Source organism: Arvicola amphibius, chromosome 9, assembly GCF_903992535.2.
Source record: "Arvicola amphibius chromosome 9, mArvAmp1.2, whole genome shotgun sequence".
Lineage (NCBI taxonomy): Eukaryota > Metazoa > Chordata > Mammalia > Rodentia > Cricetidae > Arvicola > Arvicola amphibius.
In genome coordinates this window covers 89,195,565-89,214,658 of record NC_052055.2, presented here as the reverse complement: position 1 = coordinate 89,214,658, position 19,094 = coordinate 89,195,565, and the positions used below count along the sequence as shown (strand labels likewise).

The following is a 19,094-nucleotide window of genomic DNA, read 5'->3' as shown; positions in this document are numbered from 1 at the left end:
GTGGTGCTCAGGGCAGCCCCTGCTACCCATTTTCTTCTCACACTACGTCCCGCGATCAAACCTGAGAGCTGGAATATCTGCTTGCATGGGTCCTAGGCTTGCTCCCCTTAGTCTGCATGTCAGCCAGCCCCCTGGATTGGAAACATCTTGTCACCTCTATAATGCTTACTATTCTTTGGAAGTTAAACTACTTGGCATGTTTAGGACTCCAATGGAATCTGTTTTGCTTAGCAAGGTTGTTGGCCAGTTTTGGAGCCTTCGTGTGAAAATCCTGTTGGTGGCCAGCAGATAGGGAAATTTCCAGGTTCTGCTGCACACGGATAAACCACTCTGATGTGCCGATCCGTGAGATAACCTCTTCAAAAGCACTGTGAAAAGTAGCAAATTCTGGGGGCGTTCGAGTACTAGTTGTTATGTTTAGCAAGGAACAGTCTGACCTGCCAAGGGAGATTATGAGATGGGAGAACAACGTGGCCACACAAGGAAGTAGAAGTAGAACATGGAAGTCCACAGTGTAGGCTCTGTAATTGGGATCCATTGCTGTTATAACAGAATGTAGTTCAGAAGGACACAGGATTTTCTTTTGTGAAAATCAATGAAGTTAAAAGAGCAGCTGCTTGTAAAAGTTAATTTTCTTTGACATCTGCATTGGTCCCAGTGATAAAACAGTAGCTCTGTTGAACAGCCTGTCTTTTCTAGCCCCACACTTCCTTTTTTCCATGAAATGTTTGGAAAATTGTTGCCTTTTGGCTTCAGAAAATGAACAATGAATCATGTGACTTTTAAGATCAATGTAAAGTATATCTATGCATCTTTAACTTAGTAGAAAACATTTTTAGTTGGCGCTCTCAGGAAATAACAGGATGCATAAGGCCATTCCAGACCTGTGAACTGAAGAGCATGTGACAATATTTTAATAAGTATTTTCTATTTTCCTTACTTAAAAATTTAAATTAGATTCTTCTTATCACTTGTAAAGATGCATAAATGCCTCTGTCCTGTTTCAGTGGTACAGACTACTGTTCTGCTTATTTGAATAAACAATGTTAATTGCAGAGTGTGCCTGACTTTGCATCATCCACCTTGGATTTCTGTCTGGGTACTCCTTTGATAGTAGATATTTTCTTCTCTCTGGAGTTTCATAAGAAAGCAGAAGTGACTGGTAGTGGGTAAGGCACCAGAGAACAAAACTGAGCAATATTTCCAAGTGAACTATGTTTTCTTGTCATTTTTATGTGTTTTAATTTAGCCAGTGTTAGGTGGGCAGTTCGGAGAGGAGGGATTTATTATTTTAAAATGAACCGCTGTGTTCTTCATTTTCAACTGATTGAACCATTTTTAGTTTTAAAGTGCCTATTGTCCCTATAAGATCCATTTACTATATTTGAGCATGTGTTTGCTCTCATTATTCATGTTCCCTCTTTGCACGCTTATCTTCTGAAAATATGTTCTTTTCACAGGCTCCTTAAGAGCCCCTCGAAAATTTTCTTGACAAAATATTTTATGTATTTTCATGAGTATGTGAGTGCCTGCATGTATGTAATAGCACCATGTGCATGTGTGCTATCCTTAGAGAATAGAAGAGGATATGGGATCCACTGGAAATAGAGTTACAGACAGTCTTGACTCAATGTGAGTGCTGGGAACCAAACCTGGGTCCTCTCAACTGCAGCAAGTGCTGCAAATTAGTAACAGGCTGACAGCAAGATCCTTTTAAGAGCAGTGATCAGCATCCGTGTTGTAGGCAAAGTGCTCTACTCAGAGCGTTTTCCCTACAGAAGACAATTCATATATTCAGATTCTGCCCCTGCCCACCAAAAGTAATGGGGGTACTGGGTGTATGTTCCCTCTAACAAATGTAATTTCTTTTAATTTGTGTTGTAAAGTTTTAAATCTATTGGAACAAAAAAATAATTTCTTTTATTATTTTGCTTCAACTGAGGATAGCAGATATCTAATCTCCCATTCCATATTCCTTACAAGTATTAGAAATAAATTAATACTGTGTCCTGTATATGGTTAGAGCTGGTGGGATTCAGGATATACTACCTTGTACCTTGGCATTTGGGGAAACAGAGGGAAGAAGGTAACTTTCTGTCTCCTTGCCCTTTCTTCCTGAAGCAGTCCACAAAACTATAATTACAGAAGTGCATCCCCCCTTCTCGTAAAAAAGGAATGTATCTCCGAAGACCAAGGGACACAGTGAAGAATCTACAGCATGTCTTACTAAGCCTGTCCCGTAGCCATTCCCATTAGATTACTGCTTTTCCAGTTATACTTCTGAACAACTGTTCATGAACATGAACAGGTTTTTTTCTTTGATTCTTAATTTCTAAAGCCTCTCATTTTATATACAACTTATATTAAAAATAAATGCACAGTTTTCTCTTGTTCATATGTCATATATCGGTTATAGCGTTCTTAGTCATGATTGTACTAGTTCTAGGCAGTGAGTGACTCTTGTAAACCAGTTTACATTCCTGCTCCATCTCTGGGCTGCGGAGATCAGGCAGTCCTTGGCCTCTAGTGCGCTTACTTGGTGAGATTTATGCCTTTGTCTTATAACCTTCACTTCATTGTGGTCCATACATTATTTGGTTGTCTCCAAAATATTTTTAAATACTTATTTTTATGATTATGACTATTTTGCTTGTGTATGTGTGTGTGCATGCGCGTGCGTGCACGTGCATGCATCACACACATGTAGTGCCTATGGAGGTCAGAAGAGGGTGCCAGACTCCCAGCACTGGTGTTACTAGGGTTATAAGTCCCCATGTGGGTGTTGGGAACTGAACCTGGGTCCTAGCAAAGAGTGGCCAGTGCACTTAAATGCCGAAACAGATCGCTTTAGCCCCTTAGATATATTTTTTAACATCTAAATTCAACTCTTTCAATTTGTTTGATTGACTGAATCTTTTGAGATAGGCTCTTATGTACGCCAGGCTGTCCTTAAACTTCTGACCTTCCTCCATCAACCTCCCATGTGCTGTGATTAAATGTGGGTCACCATGCCAGCTCTAAAAGGTAATATAGCCCCTGTTTTGCCGTTAATACTAATACAGTTGCTTACTTTCCTGGTCTCCTCCATGCCCCTTAGTCCCAGAGTTCTGTGATGTACATTTGCTTCATATTCCTCATGCTCATGTCTGCCTTTCCACCACAGCTGTCTTGGCCATAGTTTTGTTGTTCATCTTGAATTCCTGTGGGTACTACACTCTTAATTGCTCCCCTTGCTGCTGCTTAAGCTTGCCTTCCTCAGTTCCTTTCACTACTGGAAAAACAACTGTCCTCCCTTGCCTTAAGTATTTCAAACATAGATGTGCACAGAATATGATGACAAAGAGCCATGCACTCAGCTCCATGAATCACCCAAAGTTAATGACAGTCATTGCTTCAGAATGTTCTTAGGACTGAGGAAAGGGAGAGAATGTCACTTAGAAAATATAAACTTTTGTAGTTAACTGTCTGATGTGGGATTCCCCTCTGTATGCTGTGAATATGTAATTACCAGTGGTTAATAAAGAAGGTTTTGGCCTATGGCAGGGCAGAATAAAGTCAGGTGGGAAATTTGAACAGAGATACAGAGAGAGAATAAGCAGAGTCAAAGAGACACCATGTAGCTGCCAAAGGAGAAAGATGCTTCTGGAATCTTTCTAGTAGGCCACAGCCTCATGGTGATACACAGATGACTAGAAATGGACTAATTTAATGTGTAAGAGCTTGCTAGGAATATGCCCAAGCTTTTGCCCAAACAGTGTTGTAATTAATATAGTTTCTTTGTGATTATTGGGTCTGAGCAGCTGGGAACAAACCAGCAGCTTCCGTTTACATTTGCCCTTTTTGCTTTTCTCAGATAAATATGAAATTGCTTTCCATACAAAGGAATTTAAAAACCTACTATTGAGTTTAATTCTAAAAGTTACTCTCTCTGTACTGATCAGCTTCTATTTTTAGCTGTGTTGAAGAGCTTGTATCTAAGTGGAAGGCACACTTACACATTAGCCTCTGTGTTCCATTGCTTTGAGGTTTTGTTCTCATCTGGGAGGTGAGGTGTCAGGGCCTCGCTCTGAAGGTCCTCCTGTCTCCACTCCCCAGTGCTGAGATTAGAGCTGTTTACTGTTAAAAAGACATGTGTGCCAAGCACACTTCCTATCCAAGTTTTCCTATTCTTGAGTAAATTAGTCTTCTAATTACTATTTACATTTCATTTTCCATCTGATTCCGTGTCCTTTGTGGGTAGGATGTTCTGAGACAAAAATTTTGACTTTCCTTAAGAAAGTTACTGTGTACCAGAAACCACAACAGTGACACCTTAGAAAGCATTTAAATATACCCTTTAAATTCAGCACTAGTTTACACACAGAGCCTGTTTCTTCACTTTAATTTATCTGGTCCTATTACAGAGGTGCTGTTATACTGACTCTTACTGTCTGACATGTGTTTAAGTAGTCTTAGTCTTGTCAGATTTTTAAATAATTTATTTTATTTTTTTAAACTTATATGTAAATGGGTGTGTCAGTGGGTGGGCCATACACACTTGAGTGCAGATGCCTCAAGTCAGAAGACGTCATTGAATCCCCTGAGTTGAATTTTGGGTGCCTTTGAGCCACCTGATTTAGGTTCTGGCAAGTAAACTCAGAACCTCTAGAAGAACAGTAACTGCACTTAACCTGTGAGCCATCTCCTGATATATTAAAAAAAAGTTTTTATTCATTCAGAAAGACATTACACTTTTAATAATGCCTCAAAGTGTGTATTCACTTGATATTTCTCTTTTATTTGTAGCAATTATGTAGTGCCCAGAAATCCCCTTTACTCCAAATCAAGAAGACTTAGAGTAAAAGACAAGAACTATGACATGGTAGTTTCTCCGTAGTGTATAATGTAGCGTGCCTTTCCGTGTACTCAGATAAACACATACTGAGATTTTATGAGTTTATACTACACCCATAATTTGAATTCTGAAGCAAAAAACCACAGTTCCGTTGTCTTAGTTAGGGATTTTATTCCTGTGATGAAACACCAAGACCAAAAAGCAAGTTGGGGAGGAAAGGGATTATTTGGTTTACACTTCCATACTGCTTTTCTTTATCAAAGGGAATCAGGACAGGAATTCAAACAGGGCAGGAACCTGGAGGCAGGAACTGATGCATAGGCTATGGAAAGGTGGCTTGCTCCTCGTGGCTTGCTTAGCCTGCTTTCTTATAGAACCTAGGACCACCAAGGGCTGGGCCCTCTTCCACCAATCACTAGAGAAAATGCTGTACAGCCAGATCTTATGGAGGTATTTTCTTATGTTTCCCTCCTCAGGTAACTAGTTTGTGTGTCAAGTTGACATTAACTAGCCAGTGCATCCGTCTGTGGAGCACTTACTCTATTTAAAGAAGTCTCTAGATGTCTTACTGAGCTAGAAATGAAAGGGAAGATGTCTGTGGCCCTCTGGATAGTAAGTTGCATTTACTAATGGAGTTAGAATGCAAGGCCAACGGGATCATTGCCCAAGGCAGCCTTTCTAAGGTACTGCGGGGAAATGTCTAAGAGGGAAGAAAGAGCCTCCATAACCCGTGCGCGGCATGACCACTGCGCATGTCCTCAGCACTGATGGGAAGGTGGAGGCAGGAGACGAAATGCCTGCACCTGTGGGCTTGTATATGTTGTGGGAATGAGGGGCAGTAGAGCAATGGCTAGGAATGTGCTGGGGATGGTGAATGCTGTGAGAATAGAATACCGGTTGAGATGCTGCTTTCCAGGGCTCAGCAGGCCTCAGTGGAGGTGGTGTGTGAGCCAGATCCTAGATGCCGAGAAGGAATGCTTTGGTCATCTTGGCGACTGAAAATGCAGAGATGACGTGAGGCTTGCAGACTGTTGCCCTGTTTGCATAAGGCATCACATAAGCATCCCAGGATCAGGCACAACTCCTGAGTCCTCACAGGCCATGTGGGGATGAGTCAAGATTGACGGTGTGGCAGAGAGGAATAGTTTGTGCTGTGTGTACAGATCTTTGGTGTTAACCTGGCTCTGTGTGAGATTTGCTCAATGATACCAATCTTTAAAGATGAATTTTTATTATTTTAAAATTATGTGTCTTTTTGTGGATATGTGCGTGTAAGTGCAAGTGCCCGCAGAGAGCAGAGGAATGTGAGCTCCTGGAGCTGGAGTTGGTTGTGAGCCGCCATTGTGGGTGCCAGGAACCAAACTCATGTCCTTTGAGGGGTAAGTAGTACGTGCAGGTGCTGAGCCATCTCTCTAGCCCGATAGAATTCGTTAAAACAAAATAGACCTAAGCATCTCTGAGTCCAGTTGTAATTCCTGTAACATTAGTACACTAGAGATAAAGCAAGGCGGGGTCCCTCAACTTTGAGACCAAGCCACTGAGGGCTACATAGAGAGACTCTGTCACAAAAAAGCCAAAGAGGAGGGAAATCAGTCACTTGGTAAGCTTACCTAGAAATAACACAAAACTTGTTTTGCATCATTCAGTATACGAGGTGTGTTCTTCTGTATAAGGTCTAAGTTATGCTAACTTGTGTGATGGTTTGTCATTTTATCTTCAGCACAATTGCTGCACCTTAACCTACTGCTATTTCAGCCAGCAACTGTTGAGTCCACAGTTATGGGCCTGCTTCTCTGGCAGCGCCTGGGCACTCAGGCCTCAGCCTGGTGGGAATTCTGTTCCCACAGGCAAGGGCTCTGTTGCTGCCACTAAAGGTAGCTTTACTAAATCTCTGTTGTTCTTTTTATAAATAAGACTCGAGATTCAAAGTCTGGAGTGAAAATCTGCTAGCTCAGAGAGGCTGAGTAGCAAATAGCTAACTTCTGCTTTCTGGCATTCTAGCGGCATGACTGTTTTTGTTTGGTGGAGTGGAAGAAACCAAAAGAATCATGCCGCTCAAAATCCCTCCTTACTACTTTCAGTGCGTCTCTGTATCTCCTCTAGATGCCCTCTAATGACCTATGATTACTTTCTGTCAATTAGTTGCCTCTTTACCCAAGGTTAATTTTACTTAATTAACACAAATGCTAACTCAGTGCACAGTGTGATTGGATATCCCCCAACAATGGATCCCTAAAAGTAGCTGTAATTTGGGATTCATACAGAGCATATTTTTGTGTCTTCTATAAAAAACCCCCAAAATTTGTAAATGAAATTTATTAGATTGCTACTTACTTTAACTTGCAGAGAAAAATGCTTAAAATATCCACTAATAAACATCTTGGTCTGATAGTATATTGCCTTCTGGGAAGGCTGATAACTTCCCAGTCATTTAGTTTTGATTTAGATTTAATTTTCGTAAAGGCAGGGATTTGAAAGCCTACCAAGTGCAGATAGAGATATGCTTTTTTAAAAATTTCATCTATTAATAGAGTGAGGTGCAAGTTCTTGTCAACATTTTGTGGCTAGCTTCTCCATTACACATCTGTTAGTTATTATTGCTAGGGCTGTGGCAGCTTCATGGTAGAATGGGGGAAAGAAACCCAATATAGTAGTTCAGAAGCTTGAAGAGTGTCCGTGAAGCTGGCAATCCCTTAATGCCAGCTGCAGTAGTCACTTGAAGTCAGCATATGGGTCTGCCCCTTTAACAGTTTAGGGATAGATCCATTACCATGCTCCTTAACCCAAAACCATGCACTGCTTTTGAAAGTGCTAAATGTTTTACAAGTTGCAAAGGATAATCTTTGGAAAACACTTTACTCCAGTCTCCCGTTTAGAAGTCATTCTCGGTAGATAGTTGTCCAAGTTTTCTTTTTGTTATTGCAATGAACACCATGGCCAAAACCCAACTTATTATTTGGGGAGGAAAGGGTTTATTCCATATTATAATTTACAGTCAATCAGTGCAGCAACTCAAAACAGGCACCCAGAGACAGAAACTGAAATAGAGACTGTGGAGGAATCTGCTTACTGGCTTGCTCCCTCTGGCTCACGGTGTGCTGTCTTTCTTACAGCATCATAGTAGCCATCAGGAAAATGTGCCCGGGCCTCAGTTGCATGGAGATGGTTCTTCAGTTGGGGTTCCTTCTTCCCAGATGGCACAAGGTGACAGCCAAGATTATCTATTACTGTTAATTAAGTTCTAGGTAGAGAGGCTCAAAATTGAATTGCTCTGCTCTAGAAACCTAACCGCGGTGATCCTCTGCTGGCGACTCTCTACCTGGGTTCTTCCGCGTGTCTTGTGTTTCGGGCTGAAGCTGCACTCAGCCTCTCGCTTTCAGTTCAGTGTTTCACTAATGTGGCCCCAAATAAAAATTTTGTAAAATTTTGGGCGTGAGATCATTGGTAATAACTTTAACCTGAAAGCCTAAGAGAATTAGCAGATTTTAGTTAGAGAAGAAATTAACTCATAATTTGAAAACTTCAAAAACTTTTAGTGTGGGATAAATAAATAAATAAGCAAAAAGGGAGGTACAGATACAGTCGTGAATGGAATGCATTCCTAATTTAGGGAAAAGGAAGGGGAGGGTGGAATAGGGATGAAGGACGGTTTAAGGAAGCCCCCCATTTGGAGGGAACGGCTGTCTAGGCAATGTGGTGTGGTGGAGAGGTGTCTGTTTTCGTTTAGAAAAGATGCTTTAATTAGGAAGCAGGCCATGGAGATTGACAGGTGCTTGAAAAAGTTCAGCCCGTCTGCTCTGTTCTTAGAAAATTGGCTTTTCAAATATCTAGATAGGTTAATTAAATACTTTTAGAGAATAAATAGCTTTGGAGCTGACGTGACATCTTTTTAACAATGAAAGTGGTATTTTGTAGAGGGTTTGACATTAAGGGTTCCATGATAGGATGTGGTGCAGGTTTGCTTATATGATAGAGTTGGATAACTTTTCTGCTGATGACATACTAGACAACATTTTTCATGGGCGCTAAAAATCTTTTTGTGCAAAAATTGCACCATAATTTTGTGTCACAGTATTGTGTTTTATTAATAAGTGTTGATTGTTGACTTACGTGAAATTCAGAATACTTGCTATTCATTATTAGACATTAATTAAATGATATTACACAGTGTTTTGGTCTTTTTTTTTGGACCTATTCTGCCATTGAGTTACAGCCCACTCTAAAATTTACATTAGAATATTTTAATATTTTAAATTATAGCTCTATTTTTAATTTACATAGTATAAAGAGTTGCTTTAATAAATTGTTTTCTGTCTTCAGGAACTTTATATGAAAAAGGTAGAGCTACCTATGTAATACCAAAGGATGTCTTTTCACCCTTTACTTTTCCTAAGGGTTCTTTCTGTGAATTCTTGGATGAATTCTTTTTAGTAGAGCTTGGCTTTCAGTTTTGGTCTCCTAGATTAATTTGCAATCATATTTTAGTATTAGATACTTTTAGTTGGTTTTGAGTCTTAGATGTTCTTTTTTTTTTTTTTTTTTTTTTTTTTGGTTTTTTTGGTTTTTCAAGACAGGGTTTCTCTGCAGCTTTTAGAGCCTGTCCTGGAACTAGCTCTTGTAGACCAGGCTGGTCTCGAACTCACAGATATCCGCCTGCCTCTGCCTCCCGAGTGCTGGGATTAAAGGCGTGCGCCACCACCACCCCGCTAGAAGATGTTCTTGTTTTTTTACATCATTGTGGTTGTTAATATTACGGAAATTATGGGGGGAGAATGTGTGTGTGTGTGTGTGTGTGTGTGTGTGTGTGTGTGTGTTTGTATTCCAGTTATTCCATTTTCATGATTGCTTGGCCAAAAGTACAAGTCCCACTCCTTAATGTCATCATTATCTTAGAATCATACTGTAAAGTTAGGGTTGATACATGTTAACATTTAGAACTTTTTCCAGTTTTATTTGCAGAGATAATGCGCTTGTGAGTAGAGGCTTTTGGACAAACTCAGAGGATCAGGGCTTTGATGGACAGGGTTCTTTGCTCGCTTCCCCTTTTTCCAGTTCAAAGCCCAGGAACTTATTCTGTGACCTCAAGATGCTGTAGTTAGCTTTGTTTTGTTTTCTAAGACAGGTTTTCTCTGGGTAGTACGGGCTGCCTTGAGTTCTCCATCTGCTTTTCCCAGCCTTCCAAGTGCTGGAAATTTAATTTAGTTATTTAATCCTGATGAGTTAGAAGTTCTTATGTTTGTGCACTGCCTGCCTGGTTTTCACCCGGCACTCCCGTTGCTTACAGTGTGTCCCTTGCCGCTTTACTGACCTTTTTCTCTGTTTCAGCTAACAGCCAGGTCCCTGCCTGCTGTGCAGTCAGATGAGCGACTCCAGCCTCTGCTCAAGCACCTCAGGTAATAGACTTTTTGATGTTAAACCAATTATAATTTTTACTTGCTTGAATTCTGTTAATCAATATGAACACTTGCTATCCTTGACTCTAGAATACTGAGCAAGTTCATTTCATTCAACAAAAATGTATAAATTATTTGTTACATTTAAATCAAGCTGAATAGAGGTGACCAATTTAATGTAAAAATAAAATTTATGTGCATTTTATGTAAGCATAAAGGTATACTTTTATTTGGAATTTAATGGATGAGGCTTGTTTCTAAATATAAAAATAGCATAGCTTCAGTATTATAAGTAAAGTAAAAATGTGTCATTACTATTTACAAATAATATTTCTTCCTTTTATGCTTTTAAAAAAAACCAGTATTGAAACAGTGGTTTTATTGAATTTACTTTTTCCTCTTTATCACAGACATATAAGACTTGCCACCTTATTGCAATTATTCTAAAAAGTCATTCTTAGTGATTACATTAAAATCTTCTGTTACAGTTGTGTTATATATATTTATCATTATATTGAAGATATTTAGGCCATTTCTAGTTCTTTTGCCTGCAGTAATATAATTGAAATGATCCATGGGAGATAGATAACGACAACCATGCAGGTTAAGCCAACTAAAAGTGTGTGAGTCCTGCTAATGACCAGACTAAGAATGGGTCATAGCATGAATATTAAAAACCAAGAGACAGATATTGGGGTTCATCCTGAAGATCAGCAAAGCAAAGCAGCCAAGCTACTGGAGAGCTCTTACCTCTGTGAAATCTTCAGACTGAAAGAGAGGAAGTTCCTGTCTCATCCTGCCTTATATTCCTCTCTAGTGCTGGGGTTAAAGGTGTGTGCCACCACTGCCCGGCCTGTATGGCTAATGTGGCTGCTGGGGTTAAAGGTGTGTGCCACCACTGCCCGGCCTGTATGGCTGACCAGTGTGGCTGTTTTGCGTTCTGACCTTCAGGCTGTGTTTATTAAACACAAATGAAACAGCACTGCAGTGGGGTCATGCAGTGGGGTCGTGCAGTGGGGTCATGCAGTGGGGTCATGCAGTGGGGTCATGCAGTGGGGTCATGTCTCAAACTGTCTCTTGTGCCTAAGCTCAGGTGCAGTGTTTTCAAAGACAAAACCCAAAATACATCAGTGCTCAAGGCGGGGTCATATCAGTGAGGGGTTGGGGCGGGGTCATATCAGTGAGGGGTTGGAGTGGCTAGTAGCATCTTTATTCTTGCAAAGCTCAGCCGTATTTTTCAGGCACCTCATGACAATTATTTTTGATTTATGCTTCATCTTAGTTATTTTATTTTTATATTTAATCTTGTACAAACATCAGGGTTTTTTTGGTTAATATGTCTGAAATATGGCCAGGGGTCACGAATATCCCAAAAACATTGCCAAGGTGGATGTGGCTGTTGAGGGGTAGAGGGCTGAGAAATGTCCAGGCAGACACAAAATAAAGTAAGGACAAGATGGCATCAGCTTAGTTACTCGTACAAACCTGTGCCCTTATCTGTGTCTTAGGCTATTTCATTAGAGTAGTCTTTCAGAAGCAGAGTTACATTGCCAAAATGTATGGACCACTTGAAAGATTTCAGAATGTATGTATTTCTTTTCAAAATGTTGTTCTGCTTACGTTTTTATACTGTACATGACTACCCGGGCCACTTCAGCCTTGAAAGAGGCAAACAGCCATGAAACTGTTACAGGATAACTTAGTCATAACGATGGCATTGTGGTCACAGGCATCTTAGTTCTCATGAAGAATGACTTTTAGACATTTTATTATCCATTTCTGTTTTATGCTGAGATTAACAATCTATATTTTTTGCTAAGTTATTGATAGCATCTCCTGACTTTATTTGATCTCGGGTACTTAAAAGTATAAGAGCTTGTAACGCTGTTATATTTGATACAAGCAATTCTCTCTAAATTTTTATTTAGTCTACTTATATTTATATTGTGTAGTCAACACGAGTATTGTTTCTCTTTTGGGTTTGTAATTTTTAAGTTTTTAAAAGATTTATTTATTATAGTTTTATTTATATGCAAATTTATGAGTATTTTGCATTTCTATATGTATTTGTACCATGTTCCTGCAGTGCATGCAGAGGTCAGAGAGGGTGTCAAATCCCCTGGAACTGGAGTTACCCAAGGTTGTGAGTTTCTGTGTCAGTGTGGGAACTGAACCCTGGTCCTGTGCAAAAGTAACCCTTGTTCTTACCCACTGAGCCGTCTCTCGCTTAAGCTTTCCCTTCTCCTTTGTCACTCAGAAATTTTACATTTTGTTTTGGTTTTGATTTTTATTATTTGCTTCCCCTTACCTTTCCATTTCTCCCTCTGGTTCAGTAGCTTTCGTTTTTACACATAATTGCTTTTGGGGGTTAGGGATGGGAGTGTGATTAAAACTAGTGTTTCCAGAGCCAAGAAACACACATCTTGAACACATTTGTTTCATATCCTAGAGTTATATTCATGAGTCAAGAAACCTAGACCTCAAGTTTGAGTATACTGTTCAGTCTCCTTTTTCTGACCCTTCTAAATCTTTTGATTTTATCTTCAAAGTATCTCTTACTTCACTAGCTTGTGCTCTGCCCTTACTCACGCTTCCCTCTCTCTGATAAAGTTCACATCACTGCCAGAGGTGACTATGTTCTTGGCTTTAGCTCTTCTGTCTATGTGCCTGACCCCCTCCCCCAGCCTCCACCCTGTTTCCTTCTGTTTGAAGCCCGAGCTTGGTACTGCCTTGGATGTCCTGCTGGTAAGAACTGTAACCTGGTGAATGGGCAGTTCATGTGTCATGTTCTCTGGTCATGTAGTTCCCTTCTTAGCCTGGCCCAGATGCCTTCCTGTAAATGGAGACTGTGCCTTCGTTTCCCAGTTGCCCAGACCCGAATAATCACACAGAAACTATATTAATTACAGCACTGTTTGGCCAATGGCTCAGGTGTATTTTAGCTAGCTCTTAGTATCTTAAATTAACCCATTTCTATTAATTTATGTATCACCACGAGGCTGTGGCCTACTGGTAAGTTTCTGGTGTCTACCTGACTCCACCTTCTTTCTCCCTGCATTCAGTTTAGTTTTCCTGCCTAGCTCTATTCTGCCTTGCTGTAGGCTAAAGTAGCTTCTTTATTAACCAATGGTAATAAAACATATTCACAGCATACAGAGGGGAATATCCCACATCCCCTTCCCATAGGTAGTTCCTTTCTCCCAGGCTACCTCCATTACAGAATTTGATGCTATTCTTGTCTGCCCATTGCTCAGTAACCAGGATAATATCTGACACTTACAAAGTACTATATTTTGCAGAGTGATGTTCAAGTTATGCCATTTCTGCTTTCTTTTTTCTTCTGAATGAAATTCTTATTTTGTATAAATTAATTTCCCCTGATAATTTTGCTGTTTCAAAATATAAGTCAAAGAGGTTGACTCTTGGTGCTAGTGAATACTTGATTCTGTGCAATCATGATAAATTCTTCATCTTCTACCTCAATATGGTTATTGTCACCTAGAATTTAGATTAACTACTGACATCTCTTTGAGTCCTTGAAACTTGCACAGACTGTACATTCGTTTAAGGCTTTTATTCTCTGTGGAGTTCATTCATGACTGGTTGCTAGGCAACCAGGACTGGATGTTGCTTTTTTATTGTTATTAAACCAAATGGCTTCTCATTTTATTACTGTGTCAGAGACATCTGTAGGTAGGGTGGCAGCTGGTGTGCATAGCTTGGCACTTCCTGTTCTACAAAGTAATTCTACAAAATGTGTGCCTTTCAAGTTCATTGGATTGTTTTTTTGGCTTCACGCATGATGATTTTCTCTTATCTTTCTTTTTTAAAGGTCAAAGTGGCAAATAATTGGTCTGAGGGTTTAGATAGCTCAGTTGCTGGTGAGCACGAAACCCTGGAGATGGTCTCTTCAGCAGGACATACAGGGGGCTATGATAGCACATGCCCTTGGGAGATAGAGTCAGGGTGATCAGAACCTCAAGGTCATTCTCCACTGTAGTAAGCTGCAGGCAGATCTAGGATGCATTAGACTCAGTTAAAAAAATATGAGAAAGATGATCACTTGATCTGAGACATTCTAATGGTAATCTTGTTAGGAAAAAATAAGTTATCATTGATTTGCGTGAACTTTATAATTTAAGTGTGACCTAGAGGAGACAGACTTTAGAAGGTGTTATTGAAGTCATTATTTGTTCTAACTTTGATGTCTCTAATGATTAAAGATGAAATATGAATAGCATTTGAATTAAATTTGTCAATAAATTTCACTTGGGAGATAATTCAATTACCTGTAAAAGTTGAAGGAGCAGTACAAGGGAATTGCTAAATTAGTTTTACAGCATTTAGTCACTCAGAATTCATGTAACACTTTGCCAACCTAATAATCTAGGCCAATTCACATATATATATATATGTATATATATGCATATATGTGTGTGTGTATGTATGTAGAAAGACAAGATATAACATATCCATATTTTTCATTAAATTCAGTTCTCTTATTAAAAGTTAAACACAGAAAAGCATTTGCCTCAGTATCTTATAGAAGTAAGTTTATTTTTACTCGTTAGTAGCATTTATTGGCTACCAAATTTTCCATTATGAATAAGTGAGGCACAATTTGTTATTCAAGAATTCACAGGCTTGACTTCATCCAAGAGACTGGCACCTTAGCGTGTTAACTTGCTAAGCTTTTGATTGTGAGTGGATGACAAGGCTTTATTGACTTATGAGAATTTTCTTAAATGATAGTACCAAGGCCCACTTGCTTTTTGGTATTTGTACTCTCTAGTTCAGTAGTGTCTCAAATCGGCTACTCAGACTGGAGGAAGCCGTAATCCCTCTTGTAGATAGTGTCTTTAACAAGAGAATAGAGGAGAAGGAGACTCTGGTTGCTGTCAAATTAATTATTTAAGAAAATTTAGTCTGGAAATGATCGTAAGACATACGTAAAGAATATATTTAGTGGCTAGCTAGCTACAGCCTACACTGCGAGGGTGATTTTAATTTGAGAAATGCCTGCTGGTCACTCTTGAGGGGATTGTTATAGTCTGGGAAGTGGTTGTGCTAACAGAGAAGAGAGTGGAGGGGGAGAGGAAATGACTTGAACAGAGGCCACAGCATGTTGGTGTTTGACCTCTGTGGGCAGCAGTGGAAATGGGAGATGAGTAAGAAGAGAAACTAGAACCACCAGGGAGAGAGCTCCCGAATGTCTGGACCACACCGAGAGGATACTGTTTCAAAGACGTTAAAGCCATGGTTCTCAACCTCTGGGTTATGACCCCTCTGGGGTCTCATATGGCTATCCCGCATATCAGATATTTACATTATTATGATTCATAACAGCAGCAAATTGCAGTTATGAATAGTAACTGGGAATTGAACTCAGGATCTCTGGAAGAGCAGCCAGTGCTCTTAACTGCTGAGCATTTTCTCCAGCTCTAGGTTAAACTTTTAATGCATCCAGAATGCATCAAATAGTTATACTGATCTGTTAACATCATTTAAAGTAATGAAATCATCTTCCTTACACTGTATTACCATGTCATGTTATTATAACTGCTTGTTTGGTTCCTGTTCCTACTGCAGTGCATTTGCTTAATATGCACATGCTTCTGCTTATTCTGAAGAATGCACTGCCACCAATCTTCTCTCAGACAGGCAGCCTCCTAAAGCTTTTTCCAGTAGGCATAGCGAGAAGGTGAATAATCTCTCATTTTCAAATACGAACATTGTGTTGGTGTTCATGTGATAAAAATGAAAGTAAATGCTCAAAAATGGTTTAGTAGATTAGGGCTTACACCAGCCAGAGTGTGCAGTGCAAACCTTGCTGATGTGAATCACACAAGCATTGGCTGTTTGCTAGCTCTGTCTTGTCACCTGTTCCCAGTCTCTGGCAGTGCTTTGAACTATATATTTCCTTTCATGCATGCATCAACACAAGTTTTAGTTCACTGATTATTGCAAAGGTCTGTGTAATAAGTTAATAAGATTATTATATTTAAAGTTATTTGGGGTCTGTGTAAGAAATTAATAAATTATAATATGCCTTCAATTTATAACCTTAGAGTTATATTTTTCATATTTATATCAATGATCATGTGTTCATAAGAATATTTGCTAAAAGTTGACCTTTTGTTAGAAGTTACCCATTGTATTACTCTGATTATGTACAAAAGAGTTACTAGATATGGCCCTGTAGCTCCAATATATTTTCTAGGGGGAAAAGAAGCAAAATTTATGAACACATACATGTGCACAAATGCCTAATCTAGAGAGAAGGGAAAGTGGGAGGTCTCAGGCGAGGCTGTGTGTACATGTGGATCACTTAGGGTTGGAGAGATGGCTCAGCAGTTAGCCGCATGCACTGTTCTGCAAGAAGACCAGCATTTTGCATTCAGGACTCATGTCAGGTGGTTCACATCTTCCAGCTTCAGGGCATCTGACACCTTCTCCTGGCTTCTGTGGGCATTTGTACTCATGTGCACACACAGAGAGAATTTTTTTTTTTTTTTTTTTTTTGGTTTTTCGAGACAGAGTTTCTCTGTGGCTTTGGAGCCTGTCCTGGAACTAGCTCTTGTAGACCAGGCTGGCCTCGAACTCACAGAGATCTGTCTGCCTCTGCCTCCCGAGTGCTGGGATTAAAGGCATGCGCCACCACCGCCCGGCGAGAATTTTAAAAATTAATATTAAAATAATTTAATGCCAAGTTGTGTGCTCAGTAAAATATGTAGTTATGTCACATTTGAAAAAGAAAAGACAGACATAAATTCTTGCTCCCCAGCACAGCCATTGCTGGCTTTGTTGTAACCATCTGAGTATTTGTATGTTATTATAAAGCCATACTTTAAAACAGGTCTTTCACGTAGTGGAAAATTCACAAAGTAGAAATTGATTTTCATGTCTACATATTGTTCAGTGGAGGGCAGCTTTATCTTTTGCTTAGCTGTTCTCCTTTTCTCGAACCTTCAGGTGTCTCTATGTGTCCATGAAAGAACTTTAGTTTCTGTGTGACCAGGGGAAAGGTACAGTAGAGAAGAAACCTTCCTAAATCTCTTGTTCTAGTTTTTTTCTAACATCGATTGGCCTCTAGTTAAGTAATAAAATCAGTTCTCTTCTGCCGGGTCAGTCCAAAGCTCTCACACAGTGCACAGTGATGAGGGTGGAGAGAATGGCTTTCTGAAAAGGCCTGGGAATGCACTGCAGTGCCTGCAGTGACACACTCGTGAGCAGCTGCAGATGAGTTATGTGCTAATCAGTTGACGTTTGTGAGATGCTCCGAACCTGTGCTGTTCCTTCCAGCAGCCAGTAGTCAGACACAGCTACCCAGCGCTTGGCTACTATACCAGAGGGACTGCACTTAAAAATAGCGGGGCGGAAAGTTCTTCGTATAAAGAGAAGTTAGGTATGGCTCGCTATCAGTGTCTCTCCAGGACTTAAGTACTGAAGGCTTGGCCCTCCTATAGTGGTGTTCAGAGGCAATGGACCTCAAGGCTTATAACATTGTTAACCACAGAAGCCACTGCTGGGTTAGTAATTGAATTTATTGTTGGGAGTTGGAAACTCAGGAGATGGGGCCTAGTTAAGAGGAAGTAGGTCACTACAAGGGTGCCCCAAGAGGCTGTATGTTAGGCCTAGCCCTCATTCTGTATCCCTCTTAGTGTGTGTGTGTGCGTGTGTGTGTGTGTGTGTGTGTGTGTGTGTATTTCTGTGCATGGTGTGCTTCTTGGCCACCACAAAGAAAATAGGCTTTCTTCTCACATAGTTCTGTCTCCATGACATTCTGCTTCATTTTGGGCCCAAAGCAATAGAGTCAACTCACACTTCTGAAACCATAACTCGGTCTAAGTAGCTTCTGCTGGAAGGTGATTTTCTGAAGTATTGTCACAGTGGAAAGATGACTAAAATGGGGAGCTTGTAAAAGCTACCCTTAAAGGGTTGTGGTAAGACAGTTGGGTAACTCACGGTCATGATAGCCGTATAGGAGAGTGGACCTTTACTTGGTGTAGGTTTTGGCTCTTTGCACACCTGAGCTGGTCACCTGTAAAGGGCTATAGCAGAGCATGCACAGAGGAGAAACGTGCTTCCTACTTGACTATCACCCTCCTGCCTCAGCCAAATGCTAAGAAAGATGACAGGTGTGTGACTCCACCCCTGACTGCAAAGTTGTTCATGGCAACTGTGGAGGTTTAGATGAGAATGGCTCCCATATATCTTTGCTTGTGTAGTCTCCAATGTGGATCGCCTGGGAAGGATTAGGAGGTGTAGCCTGTTGGAGCAGATGTGTTCTTGTTGGAGGAGGTGTGTTCTTGGGGGTGGGTTTTTAGGTTTCAAAAGCCCCCCTCCTGCCTCCTTTCACTCTCTTACCCCCTCCCACCTGCTGCCTGTGTTTCGGGATGTAAATCTCTCAGCCCCTGCTCCAAAGCCGTGCCAGTCTGCTTCCTGCCGTGATAACAATGGACTAAACCTCTAAAACTCTAAAACGAGCCACCAATTAAATGCTTTCTGTTGTGTGTTGCCTTGGTCATGGTGTCTCTTCATGTTCTACATAGAACAGTAACTAAGACAGCTATAGCAACTAAAACAACAGTCATTTTTAGTTGTTTATGTGGTATTTGTCTAGAATGCAGTCTCTGAGAGTAAAGAATTTGCTCATCTTGTTTATCTTTGTTTCCTCATTACTTCAAACAGTCTTATGGCTGCCATAAGACCCCAGTGACCATGTGAATCTCGTGGATGAGCGAATAAATAAATGATAGAAAAATTTTAAGCTTTTTTTTTAAAAATTAACTTTTGCCATTTATTCATTCTTTTTTTTTTTTTTTAAGTTGCTAAATATTGAGTCTTAATATGATGGTAGTCTGTTG

General features: G+C 40.1%; 1 protein-coding gene across 1 annotated transcript in view; it reads left to right on the top strand.

Annotated features, from left to right (window-relative positions):
- Prim2 (DNA primase subunit 2) overlaps nt 1-19,094 on the top strand; it is a 199,669-nt gene that overhangs the window by 107,158 nt on the left and 73,417 nt on the right. Inside the window, exon 8 of the mRNA XM_038343089.1 lies at nt 10,160-10,227. Within this exon, the coding sequence (XP_038199017.1) occupies nt 10,160-10,227 (68 nt within the window). The remainder of the gene's footprint in view (nt 1-10,159; nt 10,228-19,094) is intronic.